Below are 22,166 nucleotides of genomic sequence, written 5' to 3' on the forward strand. Positions count from 1 at the left end.
ATGCCATTTATAAATTATGCCATTACATTCTAGGCCATTTATAAATTATGCCATTACATACTAGGCCATTTATAAATTATGCCATTGCATACTAGGTCATTTATAAATTATGCCAGTATGTTCTAGACCATTTATAAATTATATCATTATCTATTATGCCATTACATACTAGGCCATTTATAAATTATGCTATTACATAATAGGCCATTTATAAATTGTTCTGTTTCTGTGTCTTGGTACATTATGAGTTGTAACACTTTTAATTATTTTCAAAAATAAATTTTTTTCTGGACTGTAGAAGTTGAGACATTTTTTGATGTAGGGATGCTTTACACATTTTATCTGACTGATTGATTAGCATATTTTATTTATGATAACATTATTTAAAGAAGAGAAAAAATAACTTCTGGTTTGTTATGGGACTATCATTATGAATCATTAGATGGAACTGTTATAAATTAATATAATTTTTTATAAAGAAAATCAATAAATATTTTTTTAAATAATTTCATCAGATGATGTGAAGCATTGAGCATTAGCACAGTGTTGTACCAGTAGTAACAGGAACTTTTCCCAATTTTGCTCTGGTTTACAAGTGTCAGTTTATTCATTATTGCATTAAAACGATATTTACAATTCCTGCAAATTTTGTACCAGTATGACAACAATGAAAATAGTGTATTGTTCTTTGTATGCGTTTAGTTACTTTCTTTACATCGTGGTGTCACCAAATGTTTATTGAAGATTTTAACTTGTAATGAATGAAGTACTTTGTTTTTAATCATGGGCACCACTGCATTATGCTTTATTAATGTCTCTAAATTATGATCATAAAGTCTCAGAAATACTGCTTTGAAAAATAATTGCATTAATAATGCAGTGGTTTGCATTGATGTAAGCGACCTTAAATAAGTAGCCATGTACTTAGCTATGGTAATTGTACTAATTGGCGTGGATTCATTGTATCTTCAGTTTAAACTGGTATGTAACATACCAGTTCTATACAACCAAGCACCTCAACTACTTTGATTTAAACCTCATTCTGGCCCATGTCACTGTATCATCTAGGGCTGCTAGAATCCATCATGCCTGAGTATTTGTTTAGGTTGTAACAGTCATATTATCCATGAATCCCCTGTTGGATGGAGTCAGATTACTGACAGGGTCTTTGGCTCTATGGATTCTCTTTCTGTAGCTTCATTCCCATCACTAAAAAATCTGTTGAGGACAACAGGTGAATGTTGCTAAATAAAAGTGACTCAACACACGCTTAGAGACATATTCATGCTTGTGGTAATGTTTCAGGGCTACTTGATTATCTGGCATATGGTAATGTTTTAGGGCTACTTGATTACCTGGCATGGATTCAGTTTAGCAGCATCGCAAGCATTAAACATCAGTACGTGAAAATTTAGTGATTTATGAATGTTTAAGACAAGTTATAAAAGGAAATCTACGTAGTATGTTCTAAAAACATAATCTTAAAATTTATTTATTTATCTGGTGTTATTTTTCAAATGCAGATTTGAGTTAACTTTGTTACTGACCTCACTCTTGATAGTGACATACTTAGTATGTTTTGCTATTAGAGACATCAAGGTTTGATGTAAAAGAATTTTTAAAAATTGCTTATCAATATTTTTTTCTATTTTAGTATGGATTAAGTGAACTTAAATTGAGGTTCCGAACAAGACTTTCACATCATCTTTATGATAAATATCTGAGGTAAGTTATTAGAATCGCAGTTCTCTCTCACTTTATTAGCCTGCCTTATGACATTTTCTTATGTAATAAAACATGTATATGTATAAAGTACTTCATTATAAGGTGTTATACCCCATGGCTGCTATGGACAGATTTATGAAGTAGATACTCTCTCTCTCTCTCTCTCTCTCTATATATATATATATATATATATATATATTAATCGTTTTGATAATGCGCATTGTTCATTTGTTCATCTAATACATAATTATCTTCATCTGTTACTATGAATTTGCTATTTTTCTTGGGGTACCAGTTTTAATATATTTAGTGATTGGTAGAAACCACAGATTTAAAGACCATTACAGTTGGTTTGTTTTGTGGAAGCAACAGGAAACCATGAGAACTGAGACCCTGAAAAAGGTCTGAATTTACAATATGTGTTTGTAATAGTTTACAGCATAGATCATTTACAAACTTCCAATCTCAGATATAGCCTGCAGTGCGATTTAGCATATCCTGTTTTACATTACAGTCAGGCCTGTGTATAAAGACAACTGAAAGGACTCGTTCTGAAGTGATGTGCAAGTAGATTGTCTTATTATTATAGTACATTTGTATTTATCTGTGTCTGTGTAAAGTGACATATGTGGAACCTTGTCCTATACACAGGTGGTCCATTTATGCATTTGATTGCCAAACAAGGTCGAACTAATCATTTTATGTCAGTTCTTCATCTGGTTGTAAAAGGTATCAAAACTGAAGTACTTGCACTGGAACTTTAGCTTGTCCATCAGTTGGTCAAATGCCCTTTCTTTGATGGAGATTTCAGTGAGAAATCTATCTATCTGTCCAGTCAGGCCCTTGGAAGTTGGAGTGGCAGGTACCGGTGATTTCCAGACCATCTTCTGTACTGCCAGCATCCAGGCTGACTAATCGCCAGGTAAATGAGTCTGCAGTTTGGCAGTGCTGAACTTTCGAATATGTTCACCACTTGTCCACAAGGGGGAGCTAGTGACATTTTCATATGGATGAAATTGAGTCTTCATATCACCTGGTAAGTCTTCTCCAGATCTGCAGTTAGACCCAGTTGGGCCTCAATGCACAGTGAGTGGGATGGAACTCCTTCAAATCCACCATCCTTTACATCTTACTCAGACCCAGTCATGGAATGGACTGAGGTGTAGCTTTTAGCTGTCATCAAAGACATTTATAAGGTGCTGGCCACTTCAGAATGTCCTCCACCCCCTACAGCTACTCTAAAGAATTGGTAGATCTTGATGAGTAGGAAGCTACAGACGTAGGTGACAGATGCCTTCACATAATCAGCATTGTCCAGCTCATCGAGTCTCTATTCAACATGACTTGGATTTTAGCAATAGAGTTAATGCATTTCCTCGGTTCATTCAGTGTGGCAGCAGACTTGATCCTGCTTGGCTGTCATTTTTATTCAGACATGGCAAGCACATTGGCATGCCTTTTCGAGTCCCCTTGATCAGACTGTCATGATCATGCCCAAGATTTGATCATGTATGCATCAGTGTTGCATCCCAGGTTGGCTGACCATGGGAATTCAACTAGAGAAGCCCCAAGTGGAAATAGTAGTAGGTACTGATGCCAGTGTGGATGGTTTGGGTGCCCACCTGTTTCTGACCTTTATTACTGTCCGCGACATGTGGGCAACAGAGGAATGATCTCTGCACATCAACATCTTAGAATTGAAGGCTGTCATCAAGGCCTTTCACTTCTGAAAAGGGGCCCCGAGTGGCCGAGTGGTCTAAAGCGCTCTTCGTTACGGATCACTGCCATCTCACCTCTGTCTGCGGCGGTTCGAGTCTAAGATTCAGCCAATGTGGGCATGTGAGAAAGCCTGCCAGTAGCTTCTCGAGGATCAGTGGTTCTTTCCGGGGATTTCCTGGGTTCTTCCTCCACCATTAATACTGGCCGCTATGTATAGCCTATCGTGCTGAAAAATGGCGTTAAACCCCACAACAACAACAACAACAACAACAATCACTTCTGAAAAGATTGACTCTGAGGCAAAAATGATTCTCTTTAGGTCTGACAACTCACTTCAAACAGTGAGGCACCAAATCACCTGACCTGTGTTTTTGATTTGGCAGTCCTACATTAGTACGACAATCTCCATATCAACATACAAATCAGACATTCCTGGCAGGCTCAGTGTCACGACTGACACTCTATCCAGGAGAGGTAAAGTCCTTCACATGGAATGTTTTCTCTGTCAATCAGTCATCCCTTGGATATGTACATTATGGGGGTCGTCTGATGATCAAGTTCATTTCAGCCAGGTGGAATCACAAGCTACACACCTTAGTCTCTCCAGGTCCAGTCTCAAAAGCTTGGGTTGTCAATGCACTTGTCAATCATTTGGGAGGGTTAGGGGTCATTTGCCTCCCTTCCCATGGTGCTGAGACCGAAAATCATCCAAAGTTACAGGGTCAGAATGACATGATGATTCTGATGGCCCCTCTCAGATGGGACAAGTCTTGGGTCACCGATCTATTCATTCTAGTGATAGGTATGCCCAGGATGATTCCAGTCCGATAGAATCTTCTCCAGCAACCATGATCATGGGTGGTCCTTCCCTGCCCAGACCATCCTCTTCTACATGCTTGGCTCTTATTAGCATAGCCTTGCGAGACAAACAATTCAAACTTTTGATTGTGGAGAGAATCTCGAGAGCAAGAATACCATCTACTCTGAAGGCTTACGAGGGAAAGTGGCATGTTTTCAAGGTCTGGTGGCATACCAACAAGATCGTCCCTTTGCATACCTGAATCCATCAGCTGGCTGACATTTTTCTCTGGCTCATTGAGGAGCAATGGTTGGCCCCAATTTCTTTCAAAGGCTACTGCCACATGATATTGGATGCATTCCATCATCATGGCAGACATGATTTTGGGCATGATATAGACCTATCAGCTCTTTTTGGTCTCAGTTGATTCAAACCCCTCTCTCTGTTTCCAAATGGAACCAATCCTGGGTATTAACATGGCTCTATTCAAATCCATTTGAACCTTTAGCCCACACTTCACAAAAGCTACTATCATACAGTCATGATTCCTGATAGCTTGAGCTTCCACAGGTAGGATAAGTTAGCAGTATGCCCTCTATGTCGACCCAAACTTTCTTCAGATTGGAAATTTCAGTGGTTCTCTTGACACAACCAGGTTTTGTAGTCCAAAATAGGTTACCATCTGTTGGTAACCAAACAGTTATCACTCACTCTCTGTCTTCCATATATAGGTCGAGAACTGTAAAAATGCGAGATCCTGTTTGCACAGGCAAGCACACAGACAAGTCGTGGCTTACGCAAATGCCTCTTCCTTCAGGTGTGAGCCAGAACACATGATATCACCCCTCAAGCCCTTGCTGAAGTGGTTTGTATGCTTTGTGTACTTGGACGTCTCACCAGATCAGAGTCAACCTGATGAAGATTACTGCTCAGAAGCTTTGGGCCATCACTGTGAGCCTTGCATTCAAACGTAACATTTCAATCCAAGATATAATAGAAACTATTGGATGGCATGCAGAGTCAACCTTCTAGAGTCTTCATCTCAGAAATTTAGCCTCAAAGAGACAGACTTTGAATCTGGTATGTCCAGTGGCAACAGAACTGATGGCTGCCAGACCCACCTAGATCAATCAACACAACCAGTCAGCTTCACTGGATTCGACAGTAAAATGTTGTAGGAAAGAAAATTTCAGTATTCATCTTTCCCATATGGTAGTATCACTGGCCATGTGACCCCAGGCTGTGTTGGTTATGTAATTAGGAGAATGGGTTATCATTCACATGAGGAATCCAGCTATTCTTCCCTAGAAAGAAATCCAAGGTAGAGTTTGGATGCTCAGCATACCCACCTTCTATTACTTAATCTTCTAATGTAATGTGATTGGAGAATGTATTTGAAGGAGGAAGCAAATTTTTGAGTAAATTATGTTTCTCTAATTGATGTTGTTGTTGTAGGGTTTAACGCCATTTTTCAGCACACGATAGGCTATACGTGGCGGCCAGTATTAATGGTGGAGGAAGAACCCAGGAAATCCCCGGAAAGAACCACTGATCCTCGAGAAGCTACTGGCAAGCTTTCTCACATATCCACATAGGCCAAATCCGAGACTCGAACCTACGCATACAGAGGTGAGATGGCAGTGATCCGTAACAGAGAGCGCTTTAGACCACTCGGCCACTCGGGGCCCCATGTTTCTCTGAAAATACTTACCTAATCACATTGCTTAACACATTAACCCCAGGAGGTTTTTGTCATTTTCGTCTGAAAATCAAGTAGGAAACACATTTTGAAAGCTATTTCTGAATAAATTCGAAAACACCAAATCCCAGGTGATCTTTCAATAACATACTGCCTAGTTGGCTATTTGGCTCATGCATGAACAGAAGGGTAAAAGTTGGATTTTTTTTATTATTTTTTTTTTGTTGCTAAACAGAGCCATTATTTTTGTATTGAGACCACTCTTTATACCAAATGTCCATCTTATCCTACTTTTTGCAAAGGTTCCTCTATTTGCAGTTCTTATTGGTTTGCCTTAGATCTGAGACCAAAAAGTCTAAAATCCAGACACAAAATCGCATTCCGACCCTGGGTGAATTTTGGGTAGAAAAAAAAAATCAGGTCCAAAAAAATGATTTTTTTATCTGTATTTTATAGTGCAACTAGGTATTCCAGATTATTTGGTATCATTGTAGAGCTACATCTGTCTACTTTTCTATAATACCACCCACTTTAGTGTATCATGCATGACCATGACACTACAGAGCTTGGTAGTAGGCTACTACCTCCTGCCACGTTAACTCGTCGCTAGGGTTTAATGTGTTAAAAGCCCTCTGAACCACCCTGGTATGCAAGCATCTTCTTTAGTATCTTGCTCAGCTAAAAACTAGTAACACCAAAGGGAGGTAATAGGCAAGAGTTGTTGTCCTAAGTCTGCTGATATAGACAGAGAAATATGATGATTTTCATCTTTTAGTAGGGCTGGATTCGTGGAGTAGGAGGCTGATATTCCTAAATTAATATGATTGGTTAAGCATTCTTGAAGAAACATAATTTACTTAAAACTTTGCTTTCCCATTTGTACAGTTTGTATGCCTCAACTGTATTGTATATAGGGCACACAGTGTTTGACATGAAAGTTTCTTCTCACATTTTGAACTTTGTTTCAGGTCTAGCTTTTGAATGATTTTATTGACTGAAATTAAATTTTATTTGAGGATTTTATGAAGAAAAATATTGGTCAGGTTATATTAACATTCACTGAATCATGGCCCCAGTTACTCATTGAGGTTTGCATTAGTCCTTTCATTTTGAACCTGATTTCTTGCCTTACTGGCCACATTACTAATTTTATCAGCAAATGATTTTGTTTGATGTTATCTTTAAGTATAACAAAATCATATTACATTTTCATGTTTTTTCCATTTTTATTTAGGGGATTTACCTACTACAAAATGAGTAACTTGGACAATAGAATATCCAATGCAGATCAGCTGTTGACACAAGATGTAGATAAGTTCTGTGATTCTGTGGCTGAGCTCTACTCCAATCTCAGCAAGGTACAGTGCATGACATAATATATGGCAAATAATATTTCATAGTAGTCCAGTAAAACTCTCTTTATGCCAAAATGAAAGATTGCCAAAAGCTCTAATAAAATTTAAATTATCAAAATTTGTCATTAGAAATTTTTTTCAATATAAATTAATTGTGCTGAACAGAATAATTTTCAATATTTCCTTCTTAAAAACTGTCAAATATTGGTACTGCAAACATAAAGTGCTATATTGTTCCTTTTAAACTTAATATAGCCATACTTTATTTATGATATATAAACAATATAAAAAAATTGTTTCATTAATTATTTGATTCAGGGGTAATCCATCAGATTGGAAATCCTGGATTATGAATGAATTGGAAATCGTAATTGCTAATGCTTCCATGTTATGTCAGAGAAAATTTTGTTTCATCTTATGTTTTCAATACATTCATGCACATCAAATTTAACCATGCAGTATTATATGGAATATGATATAAGACATAATTTGTAATAAGCAGCAGTTAAGAATGGCATAAAGTCTAATGGTATGTATTTCTAAGTTTAGAAGTTATGCAATAGGGTCCATACTAGAGTGAGATTTAGGCAAAATATTAGCTTTCATGTCTGTCATTTCACCTAAGCATGCCCAAAAGCAAAGTTTACTTTGCCTTGCCTTAACTTCATGCCATTCCCCCACCTCCATTTATTTCAGCTCACTACATCAATTTAAAAAAAAAAAAAACTCAACTTTTGTGTCAATATTCTCTTCAGACAGAAGTTGGAAAGTTTGAAAAGAAATTTACTTCTCAGTAAATTATAATTTGATGCTCATAAATGACAACAATTATTTTATCATTTGAATCCTTGTTGAAAGAATTCATGCATTAACATTGACAGATTATATATTTTTTGAGTAGATACAAGATATATGTCAAAAGGAAACCTTAAATTGTCATGCGTGCAAAGCCATGATTGACAACGCAAAATGCTTCTGTGTTGCAAGTGAAATATTTTCTTATATTTACTAAATGAAATGCAGATTTTATTTTTATTACATATTTTTGATGGCAAAAGCCATTGATTTGCAATTACTTTATGTTCCAGTCGGTGCTAGTATAATTAATAGCTGCCTTACTACATTGGTAAAATGAAGTTCAGAAGTTTTATGATAATTTAGGATATAGCTCTTATGAAAATTTATCTCATGCATGTAATGCTTCAGATTGTGTATTTTTTTAAACTTTATGACTGTTTTCATATGAAAAAATGAAGAGATTTGTATTTTCAATAATGTATTTCTTGCATAGATTGATACTGAGGATATTGTTGTGTTTGGGGTACTGTAGAATTAGCACAAATTGGTTATATCCAACAGACATAAGTGTGTAACATATTTACACAAAAGATATTAATGATTACGGGTTTACCTGTAAGGATTTTGGCTTTGTATTTTGGTTACCATAACAATAACTGTGTGGTCCGAATTGAGGCCTAACTTTGACCACTGGATCAGCTTTCACAATCTGCACAATATGAGGTTGCATCTTGAAGGCAGGGAAACCACTCTGGACTCGCATTGGGGATACCTCTGCAAGTACAGCCTATGGCAATCATGACTGGTATGGATTTGAACACAGAGAACTGAAGACCAAGTCACCCACCATTTCAGGACACCATAGGAGTCTGGCCTCCTGAGATCATTATTTACATATCAACATTCTTCAGACGAAAACTGCTTTGAAAGCTTTTCATTGATGGATGGAGAATCTGCATGGGAATGGGGTTACATTCTGTCTAGCAACTTCACATTTGTGACTTATCTCAATAGCAGGGTGGAACCAAGTCCCCAGACCTTTGTATTCGTGTTTGGGATTTTCAAAAGTGGATTCCAAAATGACAAGTTTACGTTAACACTCAACATATTCTAGGATGGCTAATGTATTGGCGGACCACAAGCAGGAACTAATGCAAATGAAATGTCTCTTCATCCGTCAATTTTCACTCAGTAGATGCTTGATGGGATCAACCTATGATGGACCTATAGATGATACGGTGGATTGCAGAACATTGGTCTCACCAGTCCCAGGTTCAAAGGCCTGGATAATCCATGCTCTTTCTGCAGATTGGAATGGCCAAATGTATACACTTCTCCCACACCTTGGGTTCCAAAGGTGATACAAGAATCAGCAGAATCAGTCAAGAATCTTTAATCATCATCATCAGTCTCACAACAGAGCTACCAGGAACATTCTCTCTGTCGTGTTAAGCAAGCATGATGGTAGTATTTCATCCCAACCCAGAGTTAATGAACCTGCTTATCTGGATATTTTTAAAATATGCCCATAAGAAATAATTTCTCACATGTGGTGGAGAATTGCTCAAGTGAGACTGCCATCCACCTTAGAGGCATACAAAGGCAGTGGAATATATTTTCATTGAAATGCACGGGTGCATTTTATACCAATTCAGATATCCATATTGCAGTAGCTAACTTCCTATGGCTCTTCAATGAGAAACAGCACCAATCACAGTTAAACCTACCATTCCATGATCACTGGCACACTATGTTATTATGGAAGAGAGGATATCAGACAAATCAAAGACCTATTCTGTCTTCTGTTCATTTTGGACTTCACCTGGCCAGTGATACTGGATCCTTGCCAAAGTGGAATTTATTAAGTGGATTAACGTGTCTGAACAAGACACCATTTGAACTGCTCTCAAGAGCTTTATTAGTTCAACTCTAATATATGTCTAGCCTCCTCACTGAATTGGCAGCTGAAGGTTGTTATATCAACATGGACACGTTTGTCCTGAGTAAAGTAAGCTATCTGTTCCACACATCAAACTAAACCTACACCAATGAGTTTACATTGCATATCAGCTCATGAAGTTATTACAGTTGCCACAAACATTGTTTATCAGAGAAACTGTTTACTAACTGTAATTATCCATGCCATGTAATGGCGATCCATGTACACTTCTGCAGTGTTTATCAGATATCTTTCATCCTAAAAGGCTCATTTTGACCTGGAAGAACATTTATTAATGGTGCCAAAGGTTACCTTTTCAAGTTGTTCAACAGCTTCATCAAGATGGTGGCATCACAACTTCTGCTGGAGTTGGGTTATCTCACATACCTTAGGGGACCAGAGATGGTTTCTCCAGTGTAAGGGGACATATATTCCACCTCTTACCTGTTCTCTTAAGGTATTATGAATAGGTAACCTATTTGAAGAAGAATCTAATTTTTTAAATTAAAATATATTTCTTCTATAATAACCCAGTCATAATACATAAATACCTCCTGGCCTCCCTGCAGTTGCAGCCATATAGAGAAATTGCCTTCTGCTCCATTAGTTACTGATGAATTCACAGGATTTTTTGGTGCCAATCCCAATGTCAAAGAAAGATCACTCTAGATACCACCTAGGTGGGTAGATAATTTTTAGCTATTTGGTTACTAGGTTTTATCAGAAGAGCTGGATTTGCAGGGTAGTAGTACTTTTACTAAGGTATTATGATTGGGTATTATTGAAGAATCACATTTTACTGGGAAATAATCAGTTTCTCCATTGTTTTAAGATATGATTATGAGTGCTTGAAGGGTTAAAGTTGCCAGTTAAAAGTGTTAGTATTATAGTTATTTGGAGTTACTATGAGTGACACCAAATATATAATAGAAACAGGTCATTTATGTTCATTCACTGACAGTTTGTATGATTCATCTTGAAAAATATTTTAAAATAAATTAATACTTGAAATCTGTCTTTTGTTGTTTTGAGTTCATTTTTTAGGAATTCTTTGATGGCATCTTCTTTTTCCTTTCATACATGTACAGTTTTTACTTATTTTAAGATCTATTCATCCTGATAGAGGAGTAGAATAAGAAAAAGGAAAAGAGTTTAAATAATAAAAGTTTGAATAACACATACAAATTGAAAAAGGAATGGAGTCTAAATAATGTATTATGTTTGAATAACACACATAAAATGAAAAAGGAATGGAGTCTAAATAATGTATTATGTTTGAATAACACATAAATTAGGGCTGATATATTTCCTAAATGGGTAAGAAATTAGTTACAAAAATGGTATCACCATTTTGGCAGTATCAGTTTTCTCCCACAGATACATTTCAGTACCCCATTAGAAGTTTATAATAAATACCAGTATGTGGTATTTGCATTCAAAGAAGATGGTACCACTGATAAATGGCCTTGGGCCAAAGTAGTGTGTGTGTGTCTGGGGTTGCATTCAGCTGTCAGAGGACAGCATACCTATCTGTTACTCTTGGCTAATAGTTGATAGCAGTTAGTACATTACATCTAGGTCTGATATGATATGGCTATTACTCTCTCCATCCGGTATAAAGTTTGCAAAATGATGCTTACCCCATCAATATATACCTAATTAAATTAGTAAAGCTGGTTAGATTGTTATATTTCTTGCTATAATAGATTACTCAGTAATAGGAAGCTGACAGTTTGTTCTAAATTTCTTTTTCAGCCAATATTAGATGTCATTCTGTACACAGTGAAGCTTACTGAAGGAATTGGTGCACAGGTAAATTTAGTAATATTATCCTGCTTTAGTCTTAACTGTGCTGGCGGTTAGTATACTGTAAGATAATATGCAGAAATACATTGCCTATGGCAACATCAGTGGCTGTAGCATCTTTTCCAACAAGATATTTATTACTTTGGGATCATACACAGCTTCTTTTGGCAGAAGAATAGGAAAAGGTTTCAGCTGAAAGATTCAAAGCATTTCCGGTGTGCTGAGAGAGATGGTGGCCCATAGAAAACTATATTTTGTTAACACTTTTAAAAGTATTTTTACCCTAGCAATCTGTGCAGTTCGATTGTTTGAATTCAAATAACATTGCAGAAGCACAATATCAAACCACCTGCAATCAGTGTGGTGTAAGAATGTGTTTTAAATTGTCTTCTTTAAATACATTACCCAGTAATAATACCTTAGAGCTACTATTACCTCACAAATCCAGACCTCCTAAGCTAAACTATTTTAACTAAAAAGCAAAAAGTTAATTGCCCACTTGAACGGCAGTTAGACTGATCTCCTTTTGATAGGGATTGGTGCCAGCTCCTGAGAATACTCCAGTTACAACTTTCACTTGTGACAAGTAGCACACACTCTACAGACAAAGAAGTCTCACAATCCATATCAAAGTATCTTGGAAGTTTTCAACCTTGATGCAAGTTGGAAAAGTGTTCACTTCAGAGGAAAGTATACTCAAACTGTTTTTTCTTTCTTCGATGACAAAATGTTGTGCTTTTCAGTGTTATCACTATGCCAAACACTTAAGTGCTATATTTAAATTTGTAAAGGTCTGGTGAGTGATGTTGAAAACTTGTATAATATTGCTGTATAATTTCTACTACAGCCATAGTGTCCACATCTTAATTATATATGTGATGCCTAACTGATTTTACATGGGAGAGCTTCACTTGTTTTAAGTCATGTGGTCCCTTGTAGGTACAACATTCAAGTTATCAGTTTGTACTGATGAAATCAATTGGCAGGGGTGCATATCTCCGGCTGTCTTTCCAGTAGGCCATTGGGCAGTGGCTACCTCTGGATTGTCTGTTGCTTGTGAATATCCTTGAGGTGAAACAATATTGAAAGCATTCCATTAGTGATAGGGAAATCTACTATGAGATGTGAATTGTCTCAGAAAGCAAGGGAGAATGAAGTCACCAGACCTTTATCTTCTTCTGCAGGAATTTCTAAGCTGGAGTCTTCAGTGACAAATTCATGGACTAGTTTGTCATTTTCCTTGCCATCTATGGTTCCATCCTTATCCAGAGTTGTTGCACCACCATGACTGGATCAAATTAAACAAGCTCTCACAAACAAACGGCTTTCTTATCAAGTAATGGAGAGAATTGCTGGGCAAGACAGCCCACCAACTGAAGTGTGTGAGGGAAAAGGATAAATTTTGCACAATGGTATAATTGTGAACATATTTCACAAATGACTGCATTGATACTTCCTTTGGAGCTTTGATGAGAAACAGTTAGCACCAATCATGATAAAAGGCTACCATTACACAATCTCTGCCACACTGAGTCATCATGGAAAATAGGACATCAAACATGTTCTGTCCAATTTACTGTGAAATTTTGAATTCACTTTCAAAACTGTTGGCTTTGTGTCCGAATTGGATCCATCACGGGTGCACAACAGGCTGAATAAGACACTGTACTGCTATCTATGATTAACTCGTGGTGGCCCCTGCTTTCATTGCCAAGAACAGGCTCCCATTCATGGGAAATCATACTTTTCTAGTGAAATCCCTGTCTGCTCTTGACACTTCATCTCAGGGTCATCTACAGGAATATATGCAAGCTCTGAAGTGGTACTTAAAAATGACCTAGCTGGTGCATCAAGGGAGATCACACATCTTCTTGGCCCCAATGATGAAAGAGGACAACATATCAGCTTAGTCACTTTTGTCCTGGATCTTCAGAATCAAAAGAATTTTGCTACGCATTTCAGGAATACACAAAGTTAGGGCAGTCATCACTACATTGTTTCTGAGTGAAACTTACCTAACTACCCTTGGGCCCAGAGTGGCCGAATGGTCTAAAGCGTTCTCCATTACAGATCACTTCCATCTCACCTCTGTCTGCGTGGGCTCGAGTCTCAGATTCAGCCAATGTGGTTATGTGAGAAAGCTCGCCAGTAGCTTCTCGTGGGCTGGGGTTTTCCCGGGTTCTTCCTCCACCATTAATACTGGCTGACATATATAGCCTATCGTGTGCTGAAAATGGCATTAAACTCTACAACAACAACAACCTAACTATCCATGCCCTGGCACAGTGGCCATTAGATTACCTTCCTAGGTCATTTGACAGCTTCTGGTGATGAAGTTCCTTGTCAAATTGAAACCCATGATCGACCTTGGCAGGCTCAGCCAGTTCATTTTGGCCTGAAATTCAAGATGGAGACAGTGAAGTCCATCCATCTTTCATGGTGATGTGACAGCGTGATCAGCTTAGACCTGTCAAGTGTATATGCTCACATTCCAGTCCATACTAAATCATGATGATATCTTTGCTTCACCTATTTGGGCACTTTATATCAATTCTGCATTTTTCCTTTTGGTCTATACCTAATCCCTTGGGCCTTCCCAAAAACATTAGACTGTTTAGTCTCAAGTTTCAGGATGACCTCCTCCACAGTGATAGCAGTGTACTTGGATGACTTTCTTCAAAAACATTGAGTCAGTTTGTTTTTGGTACAAGATTTGAAACATGTTCTTCCTTTCTTGCACAGTCTAGGGTACATAATAAACTTGGATAAGTTGGATCTTAGCCCTTCACAACATTTTATCCAGCCCAATGTGAAATTCCTTACACACCTCAATCTTGTACATCTCATTCCCAAATGCACCAAAACCATTGTTCATGCATCAAAGAGGATTTCAGAGAAAACATTTAACTTGGCGAGGGAGTTTCTTCAACTCCTCAGCCTGTTCAGTGCAGCAGCAGCTTTGTTAAACTTTGGCTACCTTTACATGCTCCCATTACAAATGACCCTTCCGTCCCAATGATGACCTTTCAGAGGCCATCTAGATCAGAATATTATGATACCGACCCACATCAAAAACTTCATTCTTCAGTGGCAAGACAGGAACTGGCTCGCGGGAATACCCCTCAGAAACCCACAACCAGAAATCACAGTTTGTAGAGATGCCAGTCTGTCTGTTTGGGGACCACACTTGCTACCAGACTTTATGATAATCAGTGGCAAGCGGACGTGTCAAGAGATAACTTCACATCAACCTCCTGGAAATGAGAACCAACAAAAAACAAATAACTATTTTGCCCCCTTGCCTCGATATTTACATCTAGTTAAGCAAAGCAGCAAGATTCTGTATGCATTCTCAAATATTTGAAGCATAGGGAGAATATCCTGCAATGGCCGGACCATGCATTTTCTTTCTCTCAAGGCAAGAAAGTACGATATAACATTTAAAGTGCAAGCAGCTTGGTTAAAGAGTTATAAAACCAGGATATACTAACCTCTTTCAGGAACATATCATGAAAATCTCAGCTCATCAAATATATGCAATTTCCATAAGCCTGTCATTCGAATATTCCATTCAGGATATAGTGGAGTCAGTAGTATGGCATGCCCAGCCCACTTTCTCCAGTTTTTATCTGTGGGACATGGCCTAGCAGAGGACAAAACTGAACCTAATCAGACCCATGGTAACTGCACCTACAGTAACTACTCCCTGCTTATGTAGGCACAGCATTGTAACCATGTGGTATTGACCACTTTCACTGGATTTGCCTGGGAAAAACTTGAAAGGTGAGAACAGTTAAGTGCAGAATTCCATAGGGACCTCCTCACTTGTGGAAAAATAAGGTTTCTCATTGTACTAAACTAAAATTAGGAGAATTTCATCTGTTAGTAGAGCATGCATGCTCCTCCTGAGTGACACAGGTAGAGGCAGGATGGTCAACATTTCCTCCTCCTTATTTACTTATTCTCCCAATTCATGTGATCAGGTAATGTATTTGTAGGTGAAAGTAAATTTTGTAGTAAATTATGTTTCTCTTATAATGATCACTGAGCACATTACAAATGATCCCTCCCACCATTCCTTGCAATGCAAGCATTGTTTAAGGTCTCACACAAGTAAAAAGATGTGGTTAAACTGGATATACGGAGTCACCTAACAGGTAGAGGGGAGATAATATGTAAGCATTGCTTCCCCTTGTCTATTGTTTATATAATATATAGACAAAAAGATGCTTTTCTGTCTTTCCAGGAGGGCTGGATTTGGAGGTAGCAAAGAAAGTTAGCCTAATGTAGTCTCCCATAGTTTTATTTATATAAGGAGTGTGTCTCCTATTCCAATAGTAACTAAAGCATTCATGGGTATTGGTGCCAGTCCCTGTATCAAGGGAAGATGACTCTAACTGCCACCAAGGTGGGCAGACACTGTGAAATGTTTTAAAATTTAAAAATTTTCATGGATGGGCTAGACTACGAATTTAAAGTTGCAACTAAATATCAACTAAGCCAATATTCACCCTTGCCACACATCATATGCAGTGGAAAGGCACCACCTGCTTCTTTCTTTGTTTTAAAGCCATGGCTATCATTAGTGCTGAGAATGTGGAAAAAAAACTTAGGATAAGTACATGACTGACCAGGAAATGATTACAGTTTAATACAGAAGAAAAAAATTCATCAGCGTGAAAACTTGTGTAAGGTTGTAATGACTTTACTTGATGTAAAGTAATGTATGCAGATTTACTCAGTGTCCATGTCCATTAAATGACTCTTCCTGATGTAAAGTAATGTATGCAGATTTACTCAGTGTCCATGTCCATTAAATGACTCTTCCTGATGTAAAGTAATGTATGCAGATTTACTCAGTGTCCATGTCCATTAAATGACTCTACCTGATGTAAAGTAATGTATGCAGATTTACTCAGTGTCCATGTCCATTATTTCCCGGAGCACATATTATTCCCATTTTTTAATCAACTGACTGTGAAATAAATAATCAGCAGATTTCTTCCACCTTGTCCAAGCCTATTCCAAAGTGCTAATTTGTTGTGTGTGCAGAGAAGCCGCTTGGTATAAATTAGCTTAAGAGTAGATGTTTTCAGGTCTACTGAGAATTGATGTCAGTATTCATCTCCACTGTCTGTATCTTTGCAGATTACATTTTGCATGTTTTAAAACAATTCCTTGAGCACCAGCCATCACAATACACACATTAATAACATCAGCATTCATCTGAATTTTACGGAACCAATTTTGGACCAAAGGTCAAGGTCACCCAGCAACGAGCAGATCCTATAGGCATTTTTGGCAGGATTGTTTCAAACAAAAGAGGTTTACAGTCGTTGACACTGTTCAGGCCTAATTGTTGAGAACTTTGTGCTTTGATAGTGGATTTTTGTTACACATACTAACCTGATTACTTAAGATTACAATATTTTTATTAAATTCAGCCAATAAATCAGCCCCACACCTATGATGATATTGATCTTTGGTTATGGGGCTGATATCACCTATTCATTAAAAGCTGCAGAAGTCTGTAGGCAATTTGGCTATGCACATTAGTGTACATTATATACACTTACCAGTATTTCTTGCAGCTGTGGAGCTACCATTCTATGAAGGGTTCTTTTGGTGACATGTACATTATATTCCAGAGCAGATCCTGTGTTTTTTGACTTGTAAATCCATGTAGAATAGCACAACTATCTGTCCTGTGGCCATTTTAATTTTGCGCTAGATATGGCTGTTACCAATTACCAATATGTGTCTAAAGTGTGCGCAAGTTTGTTCCAGAAAGATTTGCATGCAGCAAAATTGCACATTTTAATGAACAGGTCACATCAAACCCTCATATTGTCTATCAGTATCAACACAGTTTTAGGGAGTTGATTTATCGGACTGGTATTAAATATATTAACTTTTTAAAGAAAGTATTTATGCTAGATGTTAGCAATGAATAACTTAGCTTAATAACTGCAGTACAGTTTGCTCATAAATGCATTGCATGAATGTTAATATAAATGTTTACAAAGACGCACAAGATTTTTGGTATAAATGATAGATGCACGATATTATGTACCCTTGAATATGTACTTTTTTCTAGGGCAAATATCACCTTCCTTTCATAGCCAATTTTTATAAAATATTTTTTTTTACATTCTCCCCATAATAGGTTGATGATTGGATTGGGGGACCATCCCAAGGTCACCTTACAGTCTCACATAATCTAGGAACAAAAAATGTAGGAAAAAACAACACACACATGTGCACATATTCATATGGTACACAATCCTGTTTTAGATGGACAAATTCAGACATACAGCATCTAGGTGACATAGACTTCGTGATATTATAGTCCTTTGTTCCTGTTTACCATCATATCAAACTCAATGAAATATTTGATTAGCTATTAGATTATAATGCAAAAGACACTGTACACTCTAACATGATGATGTTAAACATGCATTTGAATTATAACACAATTCTTTTAGTTACTGGTGGAATAATGGTTCCCACTATTCCCCAATCAACATAAATGCTTCTTTCTTTTCAGATTTGATTGCAGTTTATTTTTCCAGGTTATAGTGGTCTTTAAGAAAAACTTTCAACCCATCTAATCTTAGATGTAGTATTTGGCTAGAAGAAAAAAAAATAAGGTTCTTCTTATATTCCATCTTGTTTCAACCAAGTTCTGTGATTCTGCACTTGGTACAGTATCTATGCTAACTTTATTCCAAATCCAATCAGACACATCATATCACATTACATTCCAAAAACAAGTGCAGTATTGTTTCCAGGGCATTTTTACAAAAAGTACATTTATCAGTACTGGACAATTTGTTTGTACATAAATGAATTCTTTGGTGAAATTATACGAGTAACAAGAAGTTGAAACCATTGTAATTTAGAGTTTTATGTTATTTTAAAAACTTTAGCATTTATGTCATGCCATATATCCATATTCTAATTGAAAATTTCTTTCCTTTTATTTTCACTAGTATGTTTAACACCTCTTTTTTAAAAGTGATTTGTAATATTCTTTGCATCCTTTATTGTTTTAAAATACAATTTGTATCAAAAATGGAAAGGGATAAATGGTCTGACCAGTGTCCTTATATCTAACTGTAACCTTTTACATAAGGACTCTATGCTTAGTTTTATACCTTGAAAGGCAAGGAAATTCGTATTGAGACCATATTTAGCTTTAAAGCTGTCAAAGTCATTGCCAAGCCACCTTTAGAAAAAGTTTGAATCATGACCTCTCTTTTAACTTTGTCCTTTTTTGATTTCCTTATAAAGGTGAAAAATAATTCATTTAATTCTTTGATACAATTTTGTGGAGGACTTGGTAATGAGATGAACAAATAATTAATTAAGATTTTCAAAACCATTATTTACAAGTTGGCATTATGGGTCTTTTTTCTCAATGTTTTAAACAAGTTTTAACCATTTTTGTCTTCTTTTCAAAATTTACTTTATTATTTTATCCAAATTCACCAAAATCTGTATGCTTGATGATGTATATTCAGTCACCCACTAAAACTTTAACCTGTGATGAAATATTTCTGCACTGTGCATGTACTTCTTGCTTCCTTTCCAAACTGCTTTTGTTTTGGAAGTTTAATTCTTTAATAGAGGATTCCATGGATTCTGATGAATCATCAAGAATTAAAGTAGTGGCATCTGCAATCTGTGACATTAAAAGTTTTGTTTTCTTTAGCTTGATACCTTTTACATTTTTATTATTCTTTAATAGTATAGACAATATTTTTTGCACATAGTAAGAAGAGATATGGGGATATTGGATCACCCTGTTGACAACCTCTGGACATCTTGAAAAACTTTTGAAAGAAGCCCTGGTCCAAATTTTAAAAAAGTTTGAACATTATGAATAAATTTCCATAAAATGGACTCAAATGCCTTTTCAAATTCAATTCATACATTTGTAATACAGCCAGAATTTGTAACTCTTCAGTAATGTGCATAATATCATATACTATCATTATATTATCACCAGTGTATCTTTCTTTTACAAAACTAACTTGATCATCATATATTATTTCATTCATTACTGACGTAATTCTTTTCTCAATATATCCTGAAGCTAATTTGTATATATCGTTAAGTAGAGATATCGGATGCCAGTTCCTAAGGGAGTGATTAGGTTTATCTTCCTTGGTTTTGCAAATTATATAATGCGTTGTCTCAAAACAGTTGAGAAAGATCTGGTTTCATATGCCTCATTAATTGTTCGAGGTCGCAGGTTAAAATCCCGGCTGAGTCATACCAAAGTCATATAAAAATGGTACGAACAGCTGTCTCGCTAGGCAGTAAGCATGAAGAAGTTAATGTTAGGACTGGTCAGCTTGGTGTTAGGATAATGGGACTGGTTGGGACATCATGCTACATGTGTGTGGCATGATGCCCCAGTGCTAGATATCACTGTAAACTGCCACACTGCAGATATTATACCAATATAACTGATTTTTTTTTAAAGCTACGTTAAAAATCCAAATCACACACACACACACATTCCCCAATGTCAATCCAAAAGACTTAACAAATCAGCTGTGAAACCATCTGATCCTGGGCTTCTGTTATTTTTCATACTTTTTAAACAATGCAATACTAATGTTTTGGTAACTTTGCCTTCTAATCATAAAGATTGCTCTTGGTTAAGCTCAGGAATTTGATGGTTTTTGAGAATGTCCTCTAAGTCTATATCCTTTTCATCTTTTTCCTCATTATACAGATTACTCTTTTACTTCCCCATGAATTGACTAGTAATAATTTCATATTCATCTGTAATTAATTTTGTAATATTTTATTCACATAGTTTCTACTTTCTAGATGGCAAAAGTATCTGGTTGGTTTCTCATCTCTTCTATCCATTTTACTCTGGATCTAATAATAATTCCTCAAAACATTTCTTTTCTCTGACTTTCAAGCTCTTTCTTTATAGACTCCAATATCATAAATCATAAGACCATATCGAACTATTCTCTATGGACTATATTTGCTGCACAAGTTCTATTTCCTGTTTCAGTTTACATTCCTTTTTATATGAAGCAAATCAAATAGTTTTTCCATGGATTTCCATCAATAATGTTTATATAAAGAATCAGATATAGTCAATCTCAGAATTGAATTCAGGGTATGTAATTTTTGCCCAAACCACAAAATTTGAATCCCACAAAAATAAAGTGTTTCATAGTAACTTGTAGCTTTTTAGATTAAACATTTTGCCAGAGAGGGTTGGATTTTTGAGGTAGTAATAGTTTTCTCCTAAGGTGTTATGATCGGTGTAAATATTATTGAAAAAACAATTTACTAGAATTTTGTTTGTTTGTTATATGTTGTACATTTTAGTTGGTTTAGCAGTGGCCAGCAAGAGTAAGCATCACACCTTAACCTAGTACATAAACTAATGTAATTCTTTTATGTTTATAATGTCATTTGACGAAAGAAATTCCTTTCAGCAAATACTATGTAGTTCTCAAAGTGTCCCATCTTTGCTTGCTGAGTTTCCGATGAGGTAACCCTATCAACACCTTTGCGCATTGAGCAGATATTTCTATGCTTCACTTCTGTGAATTTCATTGGATGCGGTAGCAGGCCACCACATCAAATCAAAATAAGTTGTTTAAATTTGAACACTATTCGTACATGATGGAGACAAGGGGAGCACACAACTTGAATGGACTGATAAATAAGCAAAATTTTCCAGTGCTGGTCCTTTCATTTAAATACACTTGTAATGGCTTCCCTCTGGTACATAGTCATACTTTTGATGTTAAACTTCCAAAGTATCCTTTTCAGGTTAATTGCTCCACTCTTCTGGCTGATGTACAATGCACCATGCTATAGGTTAGTTGGCATTGCATACTAAGGGAGACAACACATGAAATCCAATAGATGTCGCTAGGACAAAGCACCAGTATATCTGTTCAATCTGCCAAGGTGTAGATACAGTTATCATATCAGAACATTGGCTAGTGAAGATGAAATTGTACATGTTATGAATTATATTGCAAAGACTTCTTCTTCTTAGCTGTCAAGTTCCATACACAGTGTTTATCAGTACATTGTAATAGGTTTTTTTATTTTTTTAGGGTCCAGCAATTATGTTGGCCTATCTTGCTGTATCTGGATTGATCTTAACAAGGTTAGTGTCACATCACCTTCTCTCATTTTCTTTCTTGTAAAGAAATAAATGGTTTTTTTTACAGAGATGATACCATATTAACTTGTTATGATTATCCTCTAAAACCATATTAACTTCATATTATTATCATCTGAAGCCATATTAACTTGATGTTTTGCCTCTGACAA

The 22,166-nt window shown here is 36.4% G+C and overlaps 1 protein-coding gene across 1 annotated transcript in view; it reads left to right on the plus strand.

Annotated features, from left to right (window-relative positions):
- LOC149806676 (ATP-binding cassette sub-family D member 3-like) overlaps window positions 1-22,166 on the plus strand; it is a 118,455-nt gene that overhangs the window by 28,150 nt on the left and 68,139 nt on the right. The window contains exons 8-11 of the mRNA XM_089956392.1: window positions 1,655-1,725; window positions 7,177-7,300; window positions 11,790-11,846; window positions 21,947-21,999. Of these exons, the coding sequence (XP_089812518.1) occupies window positions 1,655-1,725; window positions 7,177-7,300; window positions 11,790-11,846; window positions 21,947-21,999 (305 nt within the window). The remainder of the gene's footprint in view (window positions 1-1,654; window positions 1,726-7,176; window positions 7,301-11,789; window positions 11,847-21,946; window positions 22,000-22,166) is intronic.

The sequence above is a fragment of the Sinohyriopsis cumingii genome, chromosome 1 (genome assembly GCF_028554795.1).
Source record: "Sinohyriopsis cumingii isolate HCF-2022 chromosome 1, ASM2855479v2, whole genome shotgun sequence".
NCBI classification, from domain to species: domain Eukaryota; kingdom Metazoa; phylum Mollusca; class Bivalvia; order Unionida; family Unionidae; genus Sinohyriopsis; species Sinohyriopsis cumingii.